Below are 24,203 nucleotides of genomic sequence, written 5' to 3' on the forward strand. Positions count from 1 at the left end.
GGGACCCTGGAGCTGTGAAGCAATTGTGCTATCCATGTGGTACTACCTTCCCCCTGTCGACAGAGGCTCGCCAGGCCTTCAGCCGCATCAAAGGGGATATCGCAAAGGCCACGATGCGTGCCATCGACGAGTCCCTCCCCTTCCCGGTCGAGAGCGACGCCTCCGATGTTGCTCTAGCGGCCACCCTTAACCAAGCGGGCAGACCCGTGGCCTTTTTCTCCCAACCCCTCCACGCCTCAGAAATCCGCCACTCCTCAGTGGAAAAGGAAGCCCAAGCCATAGTGGAAACTGTGCGACATTGGAGGCATTACCTGGCCGGCAGGAGATTCCCTCTCCTCACTGACCAACGGTCGGTAGCTTTCATGTTCGATAATGCACAGCGGGGCAAAATTAAAAATGACAAGATCTTAAGGTGGAGGATCGAGCTCTCCACCTTCAGCTACGAGATCTTGTACCGTTCCGGAAAGCTGAACGAGCCGTCCGATGCCCTATCCCGTGGCACATGTGCCAATGCACAAATAAACCGTCTCCAAACCCTCCACGAGGACCTCTGCCACCCGGGGGTCACTCGGTTCTACCATTTTATAAAGTCCCGCAACCTCCCCTACTCCGTGGAGGAGGTCCGTACAGTCACCAGGAACTGCCACATCTGCGCAGAGTGCAAACCGCACTTTTTCAGGCCGGATAGAGCGCACCTGATCAAGGCTTCCCGTCCCTTTGAACGCCTCAGTCTGGATTTCAAAGGGCCCCTCCCCTCCACCGACCGCAACACATGCTTCCTGAACGTGGTGGACGAGTACTCTCGTTTCCCTTTCGCCATCCCCTGCCCCGACATGACAGCGGCCACAGTTATTAAAGCCCTTAGCACCATATTCACACTGTTCGGTTGCCCCGCATATATCCATAGCGACAGGGGACCCTCCTTCATGAGTGACGAGCTGCGCCAGTTCCTGCTCAGCAAGGGTATAGCCTCGAGCAGGACGATCAGCTACAACCCCCGGGGGAACGGGCAAGTAGAGAGGGAGAACGGCACGGTCTGGAAGACCGTCTTACTGGCCCTACGGTCCAGGGATCTCCCAGTTTTACGATGGCAGGAGGTCCTCCCGGACGCTCTCCACTCCATCCGGTCGCTGCTGTGTACTACCACTAATCAAACGCCTCATGAGCGCCTCCTTGTCTTCCCCAGGAAGTCCTCCTCTGGAACGTCGCTGCCGACCTGGCTGGCGGCCCCAGGACCCATCTTGCTCCGGAAACATGTGCGGGCGCACAAGTCGGACCCGTTGGTCGAGAGGGTTCACCTCCTCCACGCGAACCCGCAGTACGCCTACGTGGCATACCCCGACGGCCGACAGGACACGGTCTCCCTGCGAGACCTGGCGCCCGCCGGCAACACGCACACCCCCCCGACACCAGTCACCCCCTCCCTGCCACCGGCGCACCCCGCGACCGCCCCCTTCCCGGGAGTATCGGTCCTCCTCCCATGTCCGACCAGGAGTGAAGCAGAAGCAGACACCGTAAAGCTCCCGGAGACGACAACGCTGGAACAAGCACCTGCACCACCACCGGGGCTGAGTCGATCGACAAGGAAGACCAGACCGCCCGCTCGACTCGTGGCATCGGTGTAACACAAGAATGTTGTGGACTTTAAAGAGAATGTTCTTTTTTTTTCTTCTTACGAATATTGTAAATAGTTCACAAACCCTGTACATAGCCCAGTGTAGGGCAAAGTGTAGGGCACTGTAATGACATGCAAAAAGTTTTTTTCCTCCCAGGACCAGCCTTGTAAACCCCTACCACCATGCGAAGCACCACCCCGCCGGGTTCATTTTTAACAAGGGGTGAATGTGGTAGTGTGCATTAGGGGTCATGTGGGACTGTGAAGCCGTGATGCCATTGGCTGACAGATCCCGGGTCCTGGTTGGCTGTTGATCTCTAGCTCCGCCCTGAAGGCGGAGTATAAGAACCACAAGTTCTCCCCGCAGCTCCAGTCTGTTGCTGAACTGCGGGGAACAAGTGACGCTTAATAAAGCCTCATCGACTTCATCTCTATTCGTCTCTCGTAAGTCATTGTGCGCTACAATCCACAAGGCTACCGTGCTGCCTGAAGGCTTCTCGGTTCCTCTTGAGCCGCCCCCCCCGATCAATGAAAAAACTATCCCGGCCACGAGCCCCCAATTGTGAGAAACACTGCTCACTTAATAAAAGATTTACACTTAGTCAAATTCTGAAGAAGTATTTATTATCGATCTTGCAAGAGCGGGTGCCTCCAGTAAGCAATAGCAGACACAAAGAATTCACACAGCATCACTTTGTTATATACAATCCATGAAAATACAATCCGTGGGAAACCATCCCACAAACCATAGAAAGGGCAGTTCCCTTATCAGTGATCCCTTATTTGGTCTCTCCCTTGCATAGTGAGTTCTATCCGCTCCTGGTACATCCTTGGACCAGCAGTTAAAGATAAGAATGAGGCCCTTTGCTTGCACCTGCTATCTCCCCCTTGCTTAGCAAGCTCTGTTATTGTTCATTCCGTTCTTCCCCGAAGGTCACTCTGGTACATCGTTATAATAATTCGCTCACTATAGCTTACTCAGAACTTGACACGTTAATTTTCCCATCATGCTTCATTGTTGACATCTTAATTGTGAACCAGAGTATATACATGTAAAAACAACACAGAATGTTCATTTCTCACACTCTGAAAGTTCTCTGTTCCCTCGAACAATTCCCAACCACCAGAATAACAATGTAAGAATACCCCAGGAGATTGGTCTGCTCGTCAAATATTTGTACTTTTTCAATTTATTATTGGGAAGGCAAATCACGTGTTGGCCTTTAGTGCAAGGGAGTGGGGGTCCAGGAATAAAGAAGTCTTGCTCCAACTGTACACAGTTTTGGTGAGACCACATCTGGAGTAGTATATGCAGTTTTGGACTTCACATTTGGGAAGAGAAACTTGTATTGAATGTGGTACAGCGAAGGGTCACTGAATAAGTCCCTGGGTGAGCGGGCTGTCCAATGATGAGAGGCTGAGCAAATAGGCTCTATTTTCTCTGACACACAGAAGAATGAGAGGGGATCTCTATAACATTTACAAGTTTCTGAAGGGGTTTGATAGGTTAAACTGTGAGATTGTTTCCGCAGGATAGGGAATCTAAACATGGGCACAGGCAGTAGCAGGGGGGGGAGGGGGGGCGACGACGATTATTTCAGGCTAAAATGAGGGGCAATATCGTCAATGTGAATCTCTGGAATTCTCTGCTCCAGTGGGTTGTGGATGCTCCATCATTGGATAGATTAAGGCTGAAGTAGACAGACTGTTGGTCTCTCAGGGAATTAAGGGGTGTGGGAAATGGGCAGGAAGTGGAGTTGACGCCAAAGATTAGCCGTGATTGTGTTGAATGGTGGAGCAGGCTCAATTCTACACCTGCTCCTATTTCCCGTGTTCATTCTGCTTGTGAGCTGCCAAAAGGAGTGATTCAGAAGAAGGGCAGTGTCCTGACCTGAAATGCTCTGGAGAGTAACCAAAATTTCAGAGGGTACCTCTCCCGGGCTTGGTTTTCAATAGCCCATGGGGTGAGGTCAGAGTGAACAAATTTTAACATTTGGATTGCATGTTAGTGCCCACTGCCTCCGGGACACACCATTTTTCAAAGCGAGGAGGGGCATAGATATCATCCCCTGGCATCCAGTTATAGAATGACCAGTGATACAAAGAACAATACAGTAAGAAGTCTTACAATACCAGGTTAAAGTCCAACAGGTTTGTTTCAAATCACTAGCTTTCGGAGCACTGCTCCTTCCTCAGGTGATTTCACCTGAGGAAGGAGCAATGCTCCGAAAGCTAGTGATTTGAAACAAACCTGTTGGACTTTAACCTAGTGTTGTAAGAGTTCTTACTGTGCTCACCCCAGTCCAACACCGGCATCTCCACATCAAAGAACAATACAGCACAGGAACAGGCCCATTCAGCCCTCCAAGCCTGTACCGGTCATGATATCACCCTTGGCCAAAGCCCTCGGTACTTCCTAATACCGTTTCCCACTATGCCCATCCTATCCTTGTATTTGTCGAGATACCTTTTGAACGCCGTTAATGTATCTGCTTCCACAACCTCCCCTGGCAACGCGTTCCATGCTCTGTGTAAAAAAAACTACCTCGCACATCTCTAAACTTTGCCTCACGGGCCTTAAACCTACGCCCCCTGGTGACTGACTCCCCCATCCTGGGAAAGAGTGCCTGCCCATCCACTCTACACATGCCCATCATAATCTTGTGGACCTCTCTGGTCACTCCTCAACCTCCGTCATTCTAATGAAAACAGTCCTAGTCTATTCAGCCTCTCCGCATAGCTAACACCCTCCAGAACAGGCAATATCCTGGTAAACCTCCTCTGCACCCTCTCCAAAGCCTCCACGTCCTTCTGGTAGTGTGGTGACCAGAATTGTGCGCAATATTCCAACTGGGGCCTTACCAAGGTTCTAAAAAACTGTAGTATGACTTGCCAACTTTTATACTCTATGCCCCGTTCAATGAAGGCAAGCATTCCGTATGCGTTCTTGTCTACCTTGTCCACTTGTTTTGCCACTTTCAAAGATCTTTGGACCTGCATGCCCATATCTCTCTGACTTTCTATACTCCAAAGAGTTTTGCCATTTACGGTATATTTCCCTTCTTATGTTAGACCTACCAAAATGCATTACCTCACATTTGGCAGGATTAAACTCCATTTGCCACTTCTCTGCCCAAGTCCCTAACCTATCTATGTCCTGCTGTATCCTCTGACAATCCTCAACACTATCTGCCACTCCACCAACCTTGGTGTCATCCGCGAAATTACTAATCAGCCCAGCTATATTTTCCTCCAAATCGTTTATGTATACAACAAACAACAGAGGCCCAAGCACCGATCCCTGTGGAACACCACTAATCACAACCTTCCATTCAGGAAAACACTCTTCTGGGGCAGCACGGTGGTGCAGTGGTTAGCATTGCTGCCTCACAGCGCCGAGGTCCCAGGTTTGATCCCGGCTCTGGGTCACTGACCGTGTGGAATTGACACATTCTCCCCGTGTTTGCGTGGGTTTCGCCCCCACAACCCAAAGATGTGCAGGTAGGTGGATTGGCCATGCTAGATTGCCCCTTATTTGGAAAAAATTAATTGGGTACTCTAAATGTATTTTAAAAAAAGAAAAACACTCTTCTACCGCTACCCTTTGTCTTCTGTGACCGAGCCAGTTCTGTATCCACCTTGGCACCTCACCTCTGATCCCATGAGAAATCACCTTTTGTACCACTCTGCCATAAGGCCCCTTGTCAAAGTTAGTGAGGCATGACATCCCCTTCACCAAACCATGCTGTCTATCGCTAATGAGTCCATTTGATTCCAAATGGATATAAATCCACTCCCTGTCCCAATTTGACTGGGACAGATCGGATTTTTCCCCCAAGTGTCCCAATGTCCCAACAGTTTTCTCCAGGCTGTTCAAATGTCCATTGAAACAGAGCTTAAATTCCCTATTTTGCAATTGGGGAATTCAGAAAAAATACATTAATTTAAAAATATTCCAGTCACGCATGATTATTTTCGGTTACTGAGCAACAGACGTTTCCAATATTCCATCGAAATTATAGGACAGAAACAGGCCATTCAGTCCAACAGATCTATCCCAGTGTTTCTGCTCCATGTGCCGCTCCTCCCACCCGACTTCATTGAACCCTTTACAGATTTCCTTCTATTCCTTTCACTCTCATGAACCTTTCTAGCTTCATTGTTCTTCACTTTAACTACTCTGTATGTTTACAAGTTCCACATTAAACCATTCCGAGTAAAGACGTTCTTCTAAAATTCCTCATTAACTTTCTCCAGATTTCCTTCTGGAATAATTCTGTCCTAAGTGACAAATGGAGAGAAAGTTTCAATGAAATTGAGTAAATGTGCTGGTTTGGTTCCAGTGTTGTCATCATTGCTTCCTAAAACTGTCAACAGATTCAGATATAACAATAGAAAATTAGTCATTTTATTTTATTATTGGTAAGAAAAAGATTAAATACAATAGTGTCCTTTACATTGTCCGAGAAAATATATTCTCACCGAGCAGATGAGTGATCAGTGATAATTGTTTCACATATTTGTAGTACATTAGATGAAAAGGTAACTATGGAATGTCTGAATATAAAACAAAATCTTACCCTCCACCCCAATAACATGTCATCTAAGAATTACAATATGAAACTCAAACAGAATTTTACCCATAAGCTCTAAACAATATTTCCAATCATTTTATAAATCATACCATTTGTTTTTAGATACATTTTCCAACGGATATTACTTACAGAAAAGTACATCAGCAATATGTAACATAGTTATGGTATATGATGTGAAAATTTATTAAAATAATGCAAAAATCTATTAAATTTAAATTTTGAATCTACTTCAAACCACCAGTTTATAGATTGCTGGTAAAATATACCACATTGGTTGACCAATGAAAAGCTAAGCAAAGACTTAAATCTTGAGCTTGTAACAAGTGTAAAAATTCAAAATACAGAATAAACAGAGAGGCTGATTTAATCCTTATCCTGGTAGGCATGGATTCCTCTTGTGTACTCTGGAAATCTGTGGCTTTCTACAGGTTAAACACTGAACCTATAGGAAAGTTAATTCACCAAGGTCAAAAACAAATGATCAAAATCAAAGCAGAAATGCTGGAAACATTCAGGTCAAGTAGCATATGTGAATAGAGAAACATCATCTGACTTCCATCAATAATCTATGCTAACCTGTACAGCACACCCAATCTGCCCATGATTCAGGTTCAACCACACATTTCTCTCAATCCATCCTGATGTTGTACAAGCCCTACTGCTGAGTACAACCTTGCCAACTCACATATTTCCATATTCAGACCTTTACACACAATATTAAAGCCTAACATTCCAAAAATTGCAGCCAGGAATAATCTCGCCTCAGGATATTAACTATTGTCTCAGATCGGCCAGTATGATCCTAACTAATGTGACAAGGAAGACATTTTTTGGGAGGGTAATGGCCCATATTCTCTGGGAATAGCTTTACTCATAAAAAACAAAGAAAGATCGTGGTTTGCCGAGTAGAATTTAACAAACCAAACAGAGGGAAGATGACCTGGGAGGATGGCCTGTGTGTTCAGAATCTAACGGTGTGGGAGAGACCGGATTAGAGCTGGGCATGAATTCCTGTTGCTAAATTTGTCATCGATTCCACTCAAAGGATCGGTCTGCTGCCACTCTTAGCATCTCGAGGACAATGACAATATTGAAGTTTGTGATTAATGTCGATTTGAAACTTTGGTGGTGTTTATATAATTATAGACATGATAAATTTCCAGCTTGTATTTTATAAGGCCTCATGCTTCCGGAGGTAAATAAAATAAACATTCAAATTTCTCCAATTAGATAAAAGTTCTGAATGAATTTGTCTTCCCAACTGGCTGGGGGACTTTGTGATATAAAATACTTCAAAATTACGTTCCCAATTTTTCCTGTACTCGCATCTATTGTGACTAAACCATGGCCGATATAACCACACCGATATAATCGTGTAAGTATTTGGGGTCAGTTTTCTGTGGTGGTTTCTGCTAAATGTTTGATGTAAAACTGTTGGCAGTTCTAGTGCAACGGCTTAAATGCAGAACACTTCAGAAGTTTAACACCATCGAACCCTAAAAATCATGACTTAGATTTTTAAAGAGCCACGTTGTTGAGGCTCCAGGACAGTTTTCAGTTTTTGATGGAGCAGTGGGGGGTGTGGGAGGGGTGGGGGAACATGAAACCCACTTACCACCAATTAATGACCCCTTCTACTCCATAAGCAGTTTGTTAAGGAGCTTTTCCGGTGCAGAATTTAATTTCTAAATGTTTTTTCGGTGAACTCTAACAGTTTAGTGCACGTTAGTGGATAGCTGTGGGGTTCACTGCACGGCTAATTAAAGTTTGTGTTTGTTTTCCTTTGTTTTTTCCGGGGATCCCACTTGTGCCAGTGAGAGCTCTGGACCTTCATTGTCCCTTCACTGCCCCATCCTGCCCTGTCGACACTGCCGCCCCTCCAGGGCATTTAGCAGAAACCGCCACAGAAAACTGACCCCAAATATTTAGACGATCATCTCAGCAAGGCAGCAGCAGTAACAATTGATTTGAAAAAGGGAGACTGGCTTCACTGGAAAACATGTAACTGGAGGCTATTCTATTGTTTTGTACCATGTATTCATGATGCATTATTACAGAGATTATCACATCTGGCTACAAGGTAACATTCCTGTATCTCTTTATTTGCAGAAGCTTTGAAATTATTTTTAGCTATTTGAAAAGAACTCTGACTGCTGAATGTAACGACAATGCGAGGCATAATCCAGAATGATTCTGTTTAAGTTGCTGAAGACCTGGAGCCGGCTTCTCTTTTTCCTGAGGGCTGCATCATTTTGCTGTTGAAAGAAAAAATATATTTTCAAAGGAAACAAACCACCACAGCTAGTCATAAAAAGCCATCTGGTTCTCTAATGTCCTCAGGGAGGGAAATCTGCCATCCTTACCTGGTCTGGTCTACATGTGACTCCAGACCCACAGCAATGTGGTTGACTCTTAACTGCCCTCTGAAAAAAGGCCGAGCAAGTCATTCAGTTCAAGAGCAATTAGTGGTGGACAACAAATGCTGCCCCAGCCAGTGACATACACATTTCATGAATGAATAAAAAAATGTATTTTAAAGTGAACTGGCTTCATTAGCGTCACCTCACTATCAGTTTCAAACATTCATTAATCTTTATTCATATTATTGGGCTTTAAACTACAATTTTCTGCAATAGAAACAACAGTTTTGGATCTGAAATTCCTGAGTTAGGGAGAGGACAACTTGAGTTCATCGCAAGGATGGTGTATTGACTCAGTTACATTTAATGTGAAATCCCTATTGCGAGTGAAGGGGCTGCACCTTCTGTCCACATCTTCTACATTGCGACAGAGGTTTGAGACTGTCGGAGTGTGTTGCCAATCGCCACCAGATTCGCCAATAATGTTGCCAATCGGCACCGGAGTAATGTTGCCACTTAATAATGATGCTCTTTAGAGTCGCCAGGTATCAAATGATACCACCACAAGGCTTTACCGGATATCGATCAAAGGACCACACAACCAGTTTGTCAATTCAAATTCAAAGGTGGTTTATTTACACACAAGGATTACTTTGACATGCAACACAAAACACTGCAAGTTAAACTACACCTAACAACTACAATAACCTATACTTAACTTCAGGGCAACCGGCTCTATGCAGATGGACAAGGCCTTTGTCTGGATCTTGCGTGGCTGGGTGGAAGAAGTGGCTCTGTTTCTGCTGCGCTCAACCGTCTGGTAGCGATCGTTGGTCTTTAACGTGTCTGTCTGGTGGTTATGCTACACTTGGGGTGGCATAGGCCGGATCCAAGAGAGACCGAGCACATGGCAGTGTCTCTTCTTATCCCTCTGGGATTTTGCGCTCTTTGGGGCGATCCTTAACTTGGACCCATAATTCGACAGGCTTCAATCACTGCCTTTGATTTTGGCCAATAAAGGGGCGGGTGCCTTGATGGCTGGGCATGTCCTTAACGGTCACTGACCTTGGCTGTTTGGGCTCCCTGAGTAAAGAGAGTGGCACCGATTAGTCTGTATCTGTATCGATTACCTGAGTACAATTCTTTTGTTCTGGGGAAATGGGCCATTAGAATGCAAACGAGTGGGGGTTTTGAACGTGTCCAGCTATCTGGGTTGCAAATACACACACAAGCTCTGAGTCTGTCTGAGTCCTGCGTTGGCCATAATTCCCATGGTCCTTTGCAGGTGGCCATCTGAGATGGCTACGTCCCGTCCTCTTGATCCTGAACACGAAGCGTGGTGGATCACACTGTTGATTCCTTATCCATCCCTGGTGTGCCGGTTACCCTTGGTCAAGGACAGGTTCTACACTACTCCATCCTATGTGTTTGGAGCATTTACCTAACATTTTTAATAACACATCAGACATTCATAATTTCTAACAGGTCACTATAAAACATTTCACTGTTCCGGACAATTAAATATCTAATTAGCACTATCTAAGCTACTCTCATGCTGCTGGCAAATATCAAAAAGAACTTATGCACAATACAAGATTTCAAAACAGCAGCATCACATTTCTACTTCATCCATCAAAGTTAAAGAGGTATACGGTCTTAATTTTTATCAGCGATTACAGTGTTTGTTGAGTTGGGTGAATTAAAAGAAGTGTATATATCGGGGAGCGGGAATCTTTCTTTTGCCATTTGCAGAGTCTCAGTGTCTGGATGACACTGCAGATTATTGCAATTATCAGAAGGGCTTCTATTGTGTATGAAAGGGGGTACCATTTGGCAGTGTTTTCGCACCAAGTGGGGGTTGCAGTGTATATCTCTATGTGTGGTGTGGTGTCTGGGCTAGGGGTGTCATGTTGTGTGGCGGTGTTTGGGGCTGGTGTGTGTGGTACAGAGGCTTGTAACACGCGCAGTTGTAGGAGTCTAGTGATGATCACAATGTAAGTCATCAGTCCTCGCTTCATCTTGTTTTCTGTCTTCCATTTTCCGTATATTCCTGGGGGTGCAAGCATAATATCTGTTATTATCTTCAGTTAATACCTCGTTTATTTGTCTTTCTCTCCTTAACTTCAATTACCCATTAGAATCGTCACCATGTGTGACTCCCTCATTTTTTTTTTGAAATAACATTTTGAGAGACAAGACATTGCCAAAAAAGAATTTGTTTGTAAGTGCAGAGATTCTCGCAGCTGGTGGTCGATGCGGGGAGTGGGCGGACAATTTATCTGTCCAGTCTTTCCTTTACTGCAACCAGTGATAGCTGAGGCTAATCTTAACTAGCCAAATTTTAGGGCGGCCAGTTTTATAGAGTTTCGTCGTCCAGAGGTAGTTCGCGTGGCGCAGCATATGTGGCAACCAAGTGTGCCAAATGTGTAAATAGCAGGTGGGGAACGACCAGAGGGTCGCAGAAGGTAAAGGGATGAGTATTTAGACTGTGGTAAAGGGCATTCTTTAAACCACAACGAAAGAGCAGCGAAAGGAAAACTAAGACCTGCCAAAGACAGTGCAAAGTGTAGGGAACCATTCCAGAGTATTTGAAGTGATGGGAACATGAGGTGCGTGTGGGCCGCGGCAGGACAAGAATGGGTGGAATCCCCGGGTAGGAAGGTGATCAGTGCCGTTGCTCCACTACTGACCGGATGCATTTGGGGTCCTCAGGCAGGGTGGGGATTAGTGCCATTATTCCCTACCTGGGTGACCTAAACAAGCGGAAAGAATTTGTAACACATGTGAGATCCAGCAATTGTTCCTTTGACGGCCACTGGTCAGTAAATGGCGTCGGAAGAGTAACTATGACTGTATCAAGAAATTGGGTGTCAGGCCGTCATTAATTAAAATCATTTAACAAGAAGAAAGAAAAGGAAAATAAAAAGGCGGGCAGATTCCATCAGAAAGTAGGACACCGTAATTCTTATGCGGCTCCTTTTTCTCATCATCTGGACACCTCAGGGTTATGTATCAAAAAGCGTTGTAAAAGGATTACCATAACCAGAGTCAGAATCTGAATCACCACCATCTCCCGGTTGCCAGACTCGTGTCTGCCGTTTTTGTGCCATGGCCGCATGGGCCGTCGTGGAATCCGAATCGTCATGTCTAACCAGTCTGCAAGAGTTGTCACGGTGCCAAAAAGGGGTTCGTTTGTCATGCGGTGTAGGGGCGGTGGCAGTGAAGGGCAAGTTACTGTTGTCGGGCAGTGACGGTGGCTCTGGCTGTGGCCGTGGAAGGGGGTACAGGGGGCCAAACATGTCTTGGTCGTGGTACCGGGGGCTGGCGTGACTGGGGCCGGGGAGGTTGTACCAGTGGTCAGTGATCGTGGTCAATTCGGGGAGACTGCCGCTGTCGTTGGAGTCAAGCTCAAGGTGGAAGGTCGTACCTGTGGGCAGAGACAAGGTCGGGCCTGTGGGCGTGGACGTGCTGTCAGGGCTGGGGGAGGTTGGACTAGGTTGTCGATGGGCAAGGCGGAATTGTCTCCTATTGCCAGAAAGATGTGGTGGGAGTGGCTACATTGGGTTCCATAGACTTTGAGCTGGTTGATGTGGAACCAACCAGTTTTACTTTGAGGTACATTATCTTGTACACAGAGGGGCTTACTTTGTCTGAAATGGAGTAGGGTCCTGCAAATTTTGGGGAGAGGAAAGAACTGGGAAACCATTACTTGCTGACCGACTGTGCACTCTACGGGGTGAACGGTTTTGTCAAAGCAGGCTTTACTCTGCTTCCTTCTAGTGCCTAGTCGGACAGCTGCAGCGAGCTGTGCTGCTTTAATATTGTCTGTGACTTGTTGGACCGGTTTTTCATGGGTGAGGGCGGTGACTGTGGGGCTTGCCAAATCGAGACCTAATAAATATTCAGTTCCCTTCATGGGCCTTCCGGTCATGAGAGTGTGGGGGGTGAAACCTGTGGAACTGGAAACGGTGTTCCGAATAAACATAAGGGCAAATGGGAGAACTGTGACCCATGTGGTATTATTCTGTTGCACCATCTTTCTAATGGTCGCTTTAAAAGTGCGATTAATTCTCTCAACAATGCCGCTGGATTGGGAGTAATACGCGATGTGAAATTTTTGTTTGATTCCAAAAATCGTTAGGACATTTTGCATGATTCTGCCGGTGAAATGGGAACCTTGGTCTGACTCAATGCTGCGGGGGAGACCCCAGTGTGTAAATATCTGTTGGGTCAAAATCTTAGCTGTGGCCTTTGCAGTGTTTGTCCGTGAGGGAAATGCTTCTACCCATTTTGTAAAGGTGTCGATAACCACTAATATGTATTTGAAACCATTTCTGTAATGTAGTCGAGTTGCGAATTTGTCCAAGGGCCATTAACAGGTTGGGTGTGTCTCAATTGTCCCTTCTTGGAGTACGTTTCAGGATTGTTCTGTGCACAGATTAAACAATTCTCAACATAATGTGTTACATCGGATTTTAAAGCAGGCCACCAGCACAAAGGTCTTCAATGGACAATGGTATTGTCTATCCCCTGCTGGCTGTGTCCGTCATGAAACTGGTAAATTATCTGGTTTCTGTCCTGGGTGGGGACCACATAAATTCAATTTTTCAAAACTATACCGTCCTGTACCGTCAGTGAGTCCTTGCATTTGTCGTAGGGGGCTGGGAAGTTACCGTCTAAAACTTGTTTGAGAGTGTTGTCTGCCTTTTGGGCCTGGGATAGATCCTCGGTATTGGTCTGAGAAACCTGGACTGTGTGTATCGGTTCACTTTTGAGGGGTTGCCAAAAGTGACCGTGGCATGATCCAGACTTAGCTAAGGCGTCTGCCTTTACATGACCGGGTGGGGAGGAACGATGATGGCTTCTCGCTTTAATAATACAGTACGTACTGTCTTTAGCTGTCCTAAGAATGTGTTTCAACAATGGGGCTGAGGGTAGGGGTTTACCATCAGCGGATACGAATGCTCAAGATTTCCACAGGGGCAGGAATTCTGTCAAGCTTTGCACACATATAAACTGTCCGAATGTGTGTCTGTGGGGTTGGAAAGGAATCGGGGTGCTGCACTACATATGCTATGGCTGCTAGTTCTGCTGCTTGTGATCCTAGGTGGCCGGGCACTTTTAAAGATATTTCTTCTAATGGGCATCCATGTGCGTCTTCTACATAAATTCCACAACCAGTTATTCTCTTTCCATTTTCAATGGTGGAGGAACCGTCTACATAAATCTTTAAAGCGTTGTCTATGGTGTGTGGATTCTGCGTTTTACTGCCTGCCCGTGCAGTGACTTCGGAATAAAGGGTCCTGTGTGGTGTTGGGCTGCTGTGATCTGGCACACATGTGGGGTCCCTGCATACTGAAGGTTATCTGCTAGAAATGTGTGGGTCTTTGTACGTTTGACTGTAATGTCCCTTCCTTGCAACAACAGTGTCCAGCGAGCTGCTGTGATCTGGCTGACTGAACCGTCCTTTAACCTACCATCTAACAAGAGCTGCGTTGGGGTGTGCTCGGTTAAAATCGTTACTGGGTTAAGGCCTGTGATGTATGCAAAATACTGTACTGCCCAAAAGACTGCAAGCAAGTGCCGTTCCGCAGGCTGTAAATCCTTGCTCTACGGGATCCAAAATTCGTGAGGAAAAGGCTACGGGTCCTAAGCGGTCATATCTTTCCTGTAGGAGGACTGCTGATACGGTTAGGTCGGTGGTTGCCACTTCTATGTCATAGGGCGAGTCTGGGTCTGGAACTTGTAAAGTGGGGGCTGTGCTTAGGGCGCGTTTTAATTCATCTGTGTGCTGAGGAAGCCATTCCCATGGGGCGTTCTTTTTACGGAGCTCTGAGAGTGGGGCTGCTTTTGTGGCAAAACCATCTATATGGTTCCTACAATCTCCAACTAATCCTAAGAATGACCGGAGTGCAGTGATATTGTGGGGCAGAGGCAATTTAACTATTGACTCAATTCGCTTCTGTTCGATCTCTCCCTTCCCATAAGTGATAATGGTGCCTAAGTAAAGAACCTTTTCTTTTAAGATCTGGGCTATTTTGGGGTTCACCTTGCATTCAATGGATTGCAGGAGGCCAAGTAATTCCAATAGGAGCTGTACATGCTCTTCCTTTGTGTCTGGAGGAGTAAGTCGTCCACATACTGTATCAGGCATTCGGGGTGGGAAAATTTGGAAAGTCCGTTGGCCAATTGTCGGTGGAAAATGGAGGGGGAGTTGTGGAATCCTTGCGGGAGGCATGTCCACGTATACTGCTGCCCTTGAAATGTGAACGCAAACTTATATTAACAGGTCTTGTCTAGCAGGATGGACCAAAAGCCATTGCTGATGTCCAGCACTGTGAAATACTTTGCCTGTACTCCCTGCTTGAGCATGGTTTCAGGACTTGTGGCAACCGTGCTGCCCGTTTTCTGAGGACCTCTCTAATTGTCTGGTCTGTACAAATTGTTTGCGGATCAAACCAACAGTCTCCTACTGAGCAAATCCTATATTCATTATAATTGCATGAATTACGGTAAAATGATATAGTGTAGATTTATTTGTTCTTAAGGGCTGCACGGTAGCATTGTGGATAGCACAATTGCTTCACAGCTCCAGAGTCCCAGGTTCGATTCGGCTTGGATCACTGTCTGTGTGGAGTCTGCACATCCTCCCCGTGTCTGCGTGGGTTTCCTCCGGGTGCTCCGGTTTCCTCCCACAGTCCAAAGATGTGCAGGTTAGGTGGATTGGCCATGATAAATTGCCCTTAGTGTCCAAAATTGCCCTTGGTGTTGGGTGGAGATGGTGAGTTTGGGTAGGGTGCTCTTTCCAAGAGCCGGTGCAGACTCAAAGGGCCGAATGGCCTCCTTCTGCACTGTAAATTCAATGATAATCTATGATTAATCTAGGACAAAGGTTCGGCACAACATCGTGGGCCGAAGGGCCTGTTCTGTGCTGTATTTTCTATGTTCTATGTTCATAGTCCCCTACTGTGAGCGTAGCAGGGGCTCTCGCTGTTTTGGCCATTTTCCATACACATCTATTCACAGGATCAAATGAAAGGTTGTGGGAGCTCATAAATCGATTCCTAGAATGTGCTCGGCTGTTTGGGGCAAGTCGACTAAAACAACGGGGCGTCTGGTGCTTATGGTTCCTATCTGAATTTCTACGGGGACTGTGATGTATCCCTGCTGTATGTGTCCGGTAAATCCACTAAGGGTGATGGTGTCTGTGGTGGGCCATTTGTCGCGCTGGAACATTGTGGAGGAGTTTAAAGTGGTGCAGGACCCTCCTGTGTCCCAAAGAAATTCAACTGGATGTTCCCGGACTGTGCCTGTGACTACTGGTCTGCCTGATTTGTTCCAGAGTGTGTCGCAGACCCAAGTTGGGGAGTCCGAACACCGTTAATCTGTGGTGTTGATTGCTGAATTATCTGAACGGGCGCTAACTCAATATATGAGCCTAACATTGTTCCTAGGTGGGGGGCCTGGTTGTTGGTGGCATTGCTGGTTCGGGGGGTTTTGGTGGCATTCACGGGCGTAATGTCCCATGTGTCCACAATTATAGCAACCTCGTGGTGCCTGTGCTCTGGGGTGCTGTCCTTCATGTCTACCCTCATTTATCCATGCTGGGTCCTGGTTAGTTCTAACTGGGTGCATATTTACTTCTATCTGTTCCTGGTCTGCCTTCCTGTGTAGAGATTGTTCCCAAGCTCTGGAGAGTCGCTTTAAAACCCAAACTTCATTGTGTGTGGAGTCTGCGGGGTCGTAATTCACACAAGCCTTTTGACCTGCTTCTGTGGCGTGGGAGACTAAAGTGCGGGCCCATTTAAGTGTGTCGTCGTCATCTAAGTGTGCGCAGTTCAAATCCCCAAATAATGGATCCAAAGGCGACCTGCAAATGCGGTCGTATGCTCTCCCTTCTTTTGCCTACAACGGTTCAAATCTTCTACGGGGTCTCCCTTGTTGTACCCAATCGCATCTAAAATGGCCATTTTCATCTCCTGTAGGGTTCCTCCTCCTACATTCTGGGGTTCTGGTAAAGCTGAGTTGACGGACTGGTCAGGGCTCATTACTATAAGTTTAACTTCCTCCCTTTTGTCAAGACCGTACAGAACCTTTTGCTGGCGTACTCTCTCAAATAAATTGTGTGGGTCTGCGGTGGGTTCGAATGGATCAATTTTAACGCAGGCATCTCTCAATTGGGTGATGGATAATGGGGTGGTGTAAACGCAATCGGGCTCCTTCCGATCCGATGACTTGCGCTGTGTGGTGACCGGATTCATGGGGGTGTGTGCTGCCTGTACAGTCGGTGATGCGGATGCTTTTCTTTTCGGGGCATGGGGGGCTCTATTGTGATTTTCTGTGTTCTCCACATACTCTGGGCGGTTTCATTTAGTTCTTGCCAATTGGGGGCACCATCCTCCTCTACATTTTGTCCAAAGGTATCTCTAAATCCATGTTGCACTGAAAGCAGTGACTGCAACTTCTCTATTTGTTGTCTACATTTCACGTGGTCGACTGTGCTCTGTTTTTGTTCTGTAGTGGAGCTATGGAGCGCTCGTAAAGCTGCCTTGAAATCCACGCATTGTCTCGTTAACTGTGCTACCTGCTGTTCTGTCTCTTCTCGTACCAAGACTGCGCGTTGTGTATCTTGGTAGGCTTTATCGTACTGGGTCTGAAAGCTGCTAAGGTGAACTAAACAAGATTGGTGTGCCCGTTTGACATCAGCCATCTCTTTATCTTTAGCTGCCAACTGATCCTGGAGTTGCTCAATAATCTTTTCGCTTTCACTATTGTTTCCCTCATTCTTCTCTTCTTTCTCAACTAGCTGCCTGCGGAGCGTCCTCACGACCTCCTCTGTGCCTCGCAACTGTGCCAAACAGGACACTATTGCCATCGGCTTTCGCACGTTCGCTGCATTTTTCTTATGCACCTCGGTTAGGTTGTCCCACCAAGTTTATCCTATGCTTTCTGGACCTGACTCTTCATTTGAACAAAAATTGGACCAAAGGGGCCATCCTTTCCCCTTTAAATACTTCCTCAACTCTTCTTCCCATATGGGGCACTGCTCTGCTCTGTTGGTCGCTGCGACCTCGGGTTCCTGTTGGTTCATTAAACGTTACATCACTTTTGTGGCCATTGCTTCTAATCTCTCTTGCTCTATTTTTAGTCTGTTTCCTACCATTAATCTCTCTTGCACTACTTTGATTTCTCTTACCCTACCTTTAATTTGGTACAGGGGGATAAGGCGGCGATTTGAACTGCGGATGTGGCCTAAGCTATTTTCCGGTTCACAATTCCCTCGATAGTTTTGACACAATCTAACGAGTTTACCTTATATCCCTGTTAGTACGCATGCAGGTTAGTACACACTTACGAAATTCAGTGATTTGATCGATATGGGCTTGCACTTGTGGTTCTTTCTCTTTCGCGCAATTGGATTTTAAAGTTTGTGGGTTCTCTCGGAGTGACAAAATCACTTTTAATTAGAGAACCGTCAGAGGTCGCCAATAATGTTGCCAATCGCCACCAGAGTCCCCAATAATGTTGCCAATCGGCACCGGAGTAATGTTGCCAATTAATAATGATGCTCTTTAGAGTCGCCAGATGATGCCACCACAAGGCTTTACCGGATATCAATCAAAGGACCACACAACCAGTTAGTCAGTTCAAGTTCAAAGATGGTTTATTTACACACAAGGATTACTTTGACATGCAACACAAAACACTACAAGTTAAACTACACCTAACAACTACAATAACATATACTTAACTTCAGGGTGACCGGCTCTATGCAGATGGACAAGGCCTTTGTCTGGATCTTGCGTGGCTGGGCGGAAGAAGTGGCTCTGTTTCTGCTGGGTTCATCTATCTGGTAGCGATCATTGGTCTTGAACATGTCTGTCTTGTCGTTATGCTGCACTTGGGTTGGCATAGGCTGGACCAAGCACATGGCTGTGTCTCTTCTTATCCCTCTGGGATTTTGCGCTCTTTCAACAGGCTTCGATCATTGCCTTTGATTTTGGCCAATAAAGGGGCGGGTGCCTTGATGGCTGGGCATGTCCTTAGCGGTCATTGACCTTGGCTGTTTGGGCTCCCTGAGCAAAGGGAGTGGCGCCGCTTAGTCTGTATCTGTATCGGTTACCTGAGTACAGTTCTTTTGTTCCGGGGAAATGGGCTGTTAGAATGCAAACGAGCGGGGGTTTCGATTGCATCTAGCTATCTGGGTTGCAAATACACACACAAGCTTTGAGTCTGTCTGAGTCCTGGGTTGGCCATAATTCCCATGGTCCTTTGCAGGTGGCCATCTGAGATGGCTACAAGTGTTCAGAGGTTTGTCTGGGATTCCAATAAGTACAGAGGTTTGTCTGGGATTCCAATAAGTACATCACTATTAGACCCAACCTTTGCTAAAGAATGGAGTGGAACCTACCAAATGGGCCTACCAAATACCAAAGTACATGGGATAGTGTGACCCCTTTAAGGGAGGTGCCTCAGCGTCCCATATGTCTGGTCTGCGGTCAATCTTGCAAACCATAACCAATAACATGACAGCTGGTGATCTGGTTAACCGGGCAGAATGAAACCTGGAGCTGGGGAATTCACACCTGTCTGTAGTTGCTCTGTGGCTGTATCATATTTGCTTTTTGTCTTCCACAATAAACTCCTTTTGGTTTACACTGGAACCATCCAGCATGCCTGTCTCGAACCACCATATTGGTGACAAGGTAAAGGCTTTGATTGCAGCAGTGGAGCTATGTATGCAAGGAGAGAAGAAAAGGTCCTGGAAAATTCCCAGAGTTGGGAGTCAGCTATTCAATGCTAAAAGTGAGTTAAAATCTCGATCATAGATAAATTGGAAACGTTTAAGTAGGGGGCTGAGGATATAGAACAACTCTGTTCTTCTTCACTGCAACCAAGATCACTGGTGAAGATAAACAGAAGATGATACTTCTGACAGTTTGTGTGCTTCAAATCTACCAGTTGATAAGGAATCTGACGTGCCCTGAGACACCAGACTCCAAGATCTTCGACCAGGTGGTCAAACTAGTGAAGGAACATTTTACCCAGGTCCTCAATCATTCTTCAGTGACATAAGTTTAATTCAGCAGTCGGGACCCTGAAGAGGCCATCATGGTCTTCCTAGCCAGACTGCGACAGCTTGCTGAGCACTGCGAGTTCGGAACCGCTCTTAACGACATGCTTCGTGACTGGTTGGTTTGTGAGATCTAGAATCTCAATATCCAGAAGAATGTCCTGGCTGAAACCACAATAATGCTGAAGAAGGCGATTGAGACCACTCTAGCGATGGAGTGCGCCGAAAAGAGCACCAGCGAACTTCACAATGTGGTTGAAGGGGAAGCAAATTTAGTATGGGCGGTATGGCCGTGAGATGAGCGACAGAACCAGACACGTATTGTGTACCGGACCAAAGTCAAAGGATAGAGGAGCAGTTGGGTCATCAACCCAGAGTTGAGATGGGCTGCGATCATTGCAGGAGGGACCTCCACCAGGAGAATTGTCCTTGTCGGGAGTTTGTGAGTTTGCAATGCAATTGTCGGGGCCACACTCAAAGCACATTGTCGGGTCAAAAGGCCGTGGCAATGCAGAGAAAAACAAGCAGCCACAGCAGCAGTCCACGCAGCCACTTTACCAAGTTGGGGGGAGCTCGGAGGAGGAGCACATCATGTATTGACTAAACATTGTCCAGGTGAACAAAACGGATCCTGTCCAAATTATTTTAAAAGTGAACGGCAAAACATTAAATATGGAAGTTGATAGCGGGGTTTGGTGACAGTTGTGGATGAGCAGATCTTTGATTATATCCTTGCGGGAACCCAGGTCCTACAGCTGAGCAGCAACAAAGCAAAGTTAGCAACGTTTGCGGGTGAGACCCTCAAAATCCTCGGGACTGCGGAGATATCAGTGGCTTACAGGAGCCAAGAAGCCAATCCTGCCTAAGTTATTGTTGAAAGGCACAGACCCAGCCTTATGAGAAGGGACTGGTTGAACATCAGGTTAAACTGGCTGGAGATTTTTACAATTTCCGATGCCGTGCTCCACAATGTCCTGCACTGATATAAAAATGTTTTCCACAGCGAGCTAGGCCGTCTCCAGGGGGTGAAGGCGATGATGTATGCAAATCCAAATGCAACACCCAAATTATTTAGAGCCAAGCCAGTCCCAAATGCCTTGTATCAGATGTTCGAAGTTGATCTGAAGCGTCTGGAAGAGCTGGGCATAATCAGGCCAGTCCAATTCTCAGAGTGGGCAGCCCCCACAGTCCCTGTCCCCAAACTGTACAGGTCCATCAGAATTTGCAGAGATTAGAAGATGATGATAAATCAGGTCGCCCAGGTGGATAGGTACTCCATCCCCAGGATCGAAGACCTCTATGCCAAGCTGGCAGGAGGCCGTACATCTTCAAAGCTGGACCTCAGCCATGCCTATTTCCAATTAGAGTCAGACGAAGAGTCCCAAAAATATGTTTCAATAAATACCCATAAAGGACTGTATCAATATATAAGATTGCTATTTGGAATAACATCAGCCTGCATTATCTTCCAAAACAATGAAAAACCTGTGGTTGTGTTGAGGAGATCTGGTCAGTCTCCTAAGTCCTTGGACCGATTGACTCTTGAAGGACTGTCTCTCTCTCTCGCTTCTAATATTCTCCCCTGCCTATGTAATGTTGTAAATAGTTACTATATTTTGTAGCAAGGGACTTAAGAGGAAGGGATAGGGCAGCACGGTGGCACAGTGGGTTAGCACTGCGGCCTTACGGCGCCGAGGTCCCAGGTTCGATCCCGGCTCTGGGTCACTATCTGTGTGGAGTTTGCACATTCTCCCCGTGTTTGCATGGGTTTCGCTCCCACAATCCAAAAATGTGCAAGCTAGGTGGATTTGCCACGCTAAATTGCCCCTTCATTGGAAAAAATAAATTGGGTACTCTAAATTTATTTTTTTTAAAAGAGGGGAGGCAATATTGGATTTGGTACTTGGTAATGAACCAGGGCAAGTGATAGATTTGTTAGTGGGGGAGCATTTTGGAGACAGTGACCACAATTCTGTGACTTTCACTTTAGTAATGGAGAGGGATAGGTGCGTGCAACAGGGCAAGGTTTACAATTGAGGGAAGGGTAAATACAATGTTGTCAGACAAGAATTGAAGTGCATAAGTTGGGAACATAGGCTGTCAGGGAAGGACACAAGTGAAATGTGGAACTTGTTCAAGGAACAGGTACTACGTGTCCTTGATATGTATGTCCCTGTCAGGCAGGGAAGAGATGGTTGAGTGAGGGAACCATGGTTGACAAGAGAGGTTGAATGTCTTGTTAAGAGGAAAAAGGAGACTTATGTAAGGCTGAGGAAACAAGGTTCAGACAGGGCGCTGGAGGGATACAAGATAGCCAGGAGGGAACTGAAGAAAGGGATTAGCTGAGCTAAGAGAGGGCATGAACAATCTTTGGCGGGTAGGATTAAGGAAAACCCCAAGGACTTTTACACATATGTGAGAAATATGAGAATGACTAGAGCGAGGGTAGGTCCGATCAAGGCCAGTAGAACCAATAGAAGTCAGAGAGTGGTGGTGGATGGCAAATATTCAGCCTGGATCCCAGTTACCAGTGGCGTACCGCAGGGATCAGTTCTGGGTTCTCTGCTGTTTGTGATTTTCATTAATGACTTGGTTGAGGGAGTTGAAGGGTGGGTCAGTAAATTTGCAAACGATACGAAGATTGGTGGAGTTGTGGATAGTGAGGAGAGCTGTTGTCGGCTGCAAAGAGACATAGATAGGATGCAGAGCTGGGCTGAGAAGTGGCAGATGGAATTTAACCCTGAAAAGTGTGAGGTTGTCCATTTTGGAAGGACAAATATGAATGCGGAATACAGGGTTAACGGTAGAGTTCTTGGCAATGTGGAGGAGCAGAGAGATCTTGGGGTCTATGTTCATACATCTTTGAAAGTTGCCACTCAAGTGGATAGAGCTGTGAAGAAGGCCTATGGTGTGCTCGCGTTCATTAACAGAGGGATTGAATTTAAGAGCCGTGAGGTGATGATGCAGCTGTTACAAAATTTTGGTAAGGCCACATTTGGAGTACTGTGTACAGTTCTGGTCTTCCTCTGGGTGCTCCGGTTTCCTCCCACAGTCCAAAGATGTGCAGGTTAGGTGGATTGACCATGATAAATTGCCCTTAGTGTTGGGTAGAGGTGTTGACCTTAGGTAGGGTGCTCTTTCCATGAGCCGGTGCAGACTCAATGGGTCGAATGGCCTCCTTCTGCACTGTAAATTCAATGATAATCTATGATTAATCTAGGACAAAGGTTCGGCACAACATCGTGGGCCGAAGGGCCTGTTCTGTGCTGTATTTTTTTATGGTCTATGTCTGTGTTCTATGATGTGGCAGCGTGGCCCCCTTTAATGGGGTGGGCTTGGCAGCCCATGTGACTGGCCTGGGGCCAATCGCATGGAAGCGCACAAACCCCGGCCAATAGCACCACAGTGTGAGACCCGGAGCTTGGGAGTTTGTAGAAGCCAGGTATTTCGAATACAACTAGTATAGGTCAAAGATAGCTGTTTAAGCATAAATATTAAGCCCTAGTTTTAAATACTCATTTTAAAAATGAGAATTTCAGCACACATAAATTCAGGACTTCAATATGATACATGAAACAGCATAAAATTCCATTATAAGATTATAACAGCACAGTTGCAAGACAATTTGACACTGCTTGTGCTAATTGTCAAGGACAAGGACTGAGTTCCATGGCAACGAGGTGGCAAGAGTCCAATGCAGTTTGTCAGAGCATTGAATCATATATATTTTACTCAATCTTTCTCGATATGAAGTCTCAATTGTTACATTAGCCAAGCCAGCTTACAACCAGTCTATTGCTGGTAAAGATTAGCAGAACATCACATTCCATAACATGTAGACATGAAACAATTGAAAAGCTGATGTTGCACATTGAAGATGGACGATTTGCCATCAAATCAAATGTGTTTGAGTCTAACCCAAACCAATTAGGATTATATTGGGGTGTGATTAGATGACTTAAGACAGATATGAATGTGTATAACTGAAAAGTAGAGATGTCTTTTGGGGGTTCTGTCAGTCTGTTAGTCTACTTTTGACTTTGAGTTTGAGTTTAGCTGAAGATTAGCTCTCTCTCTCTTCATGTTTCATTGCCAGACTTTGACTGTTTAAAAGTTACTTTCGAGCTGTCTGCCTAAGCAAAAAAAGATAATGTCTGTAATTCTCTGAAAGCTTCGAATTGTCTACGAATTGCCTTTTAAATGACTTTCAAATTGTAATCAAGCGACTACAAATAAAACAATTCTTTTTGGCACCTGAGACGTTTTAACTGAAATGTCTGCTGAGTCCCAGTATTCGCAAAGTGCTACTGGTAACTGAATAGCAGAGATGATATAAATTCCTTCAACTTTACACAATCGAATATAAGGAATCGAACAACTTGGCATAGTCCAGAAATCTTACAAATCTTACAATTTGTCGTATTGCGCCAGGACTTTGATTCATCAACTAAGCTTCCCCCAAACTTGGCGTAGTTCGACAGATTAAGATCCCATCAATTATAGATTCTTACAGAGTTACTACATGTATATATCTGTGTCTGTATCATACTAGCTTTTTT

General features: G+C 45.9%; 1 protein-coding gene across 1 annotated transcript in view; it reads right to left on the minus strand.

The window, feature by feature from the left end:
• Positions 1–6,026: 6,026 nt before the first annotated feature.
• Positions 6,027–24,203, minus strand: part of LOC140430234 (uncharacterized) — a 172,431-nt gene continuing 154,254 nt past the window's right edge. Inside the window, exon 13 of the mRNA XM_072517663.1 lies at positions 6,027–8,465. Coding sequence (XP_072373764.1) covers positions 8,408–8,465 — 58 coding nt within the window. The 3' untranslated portion in view covers positions 6,027–8,407. The remainder of the gene's footprint in view (positions 8,466–24,203) is intronic.

The sequence above is a fragment of the Scyliorhinus torazame genome, chromosome 10, assembly GCF_047496885.1.
Source record: "Scyliorhinus torazame isolate Kashiwa2021f chromosome 10, sScyTor2.1, whole genome shotgun sequence".
Taxonomy (NCBI): Eukaryota; Metazoa; Chordata; class Chondrichthyes; order Carcharhiniformes; family Scyliorhinidae; genus Scyliorhinus; species Scyliorhinus torazame.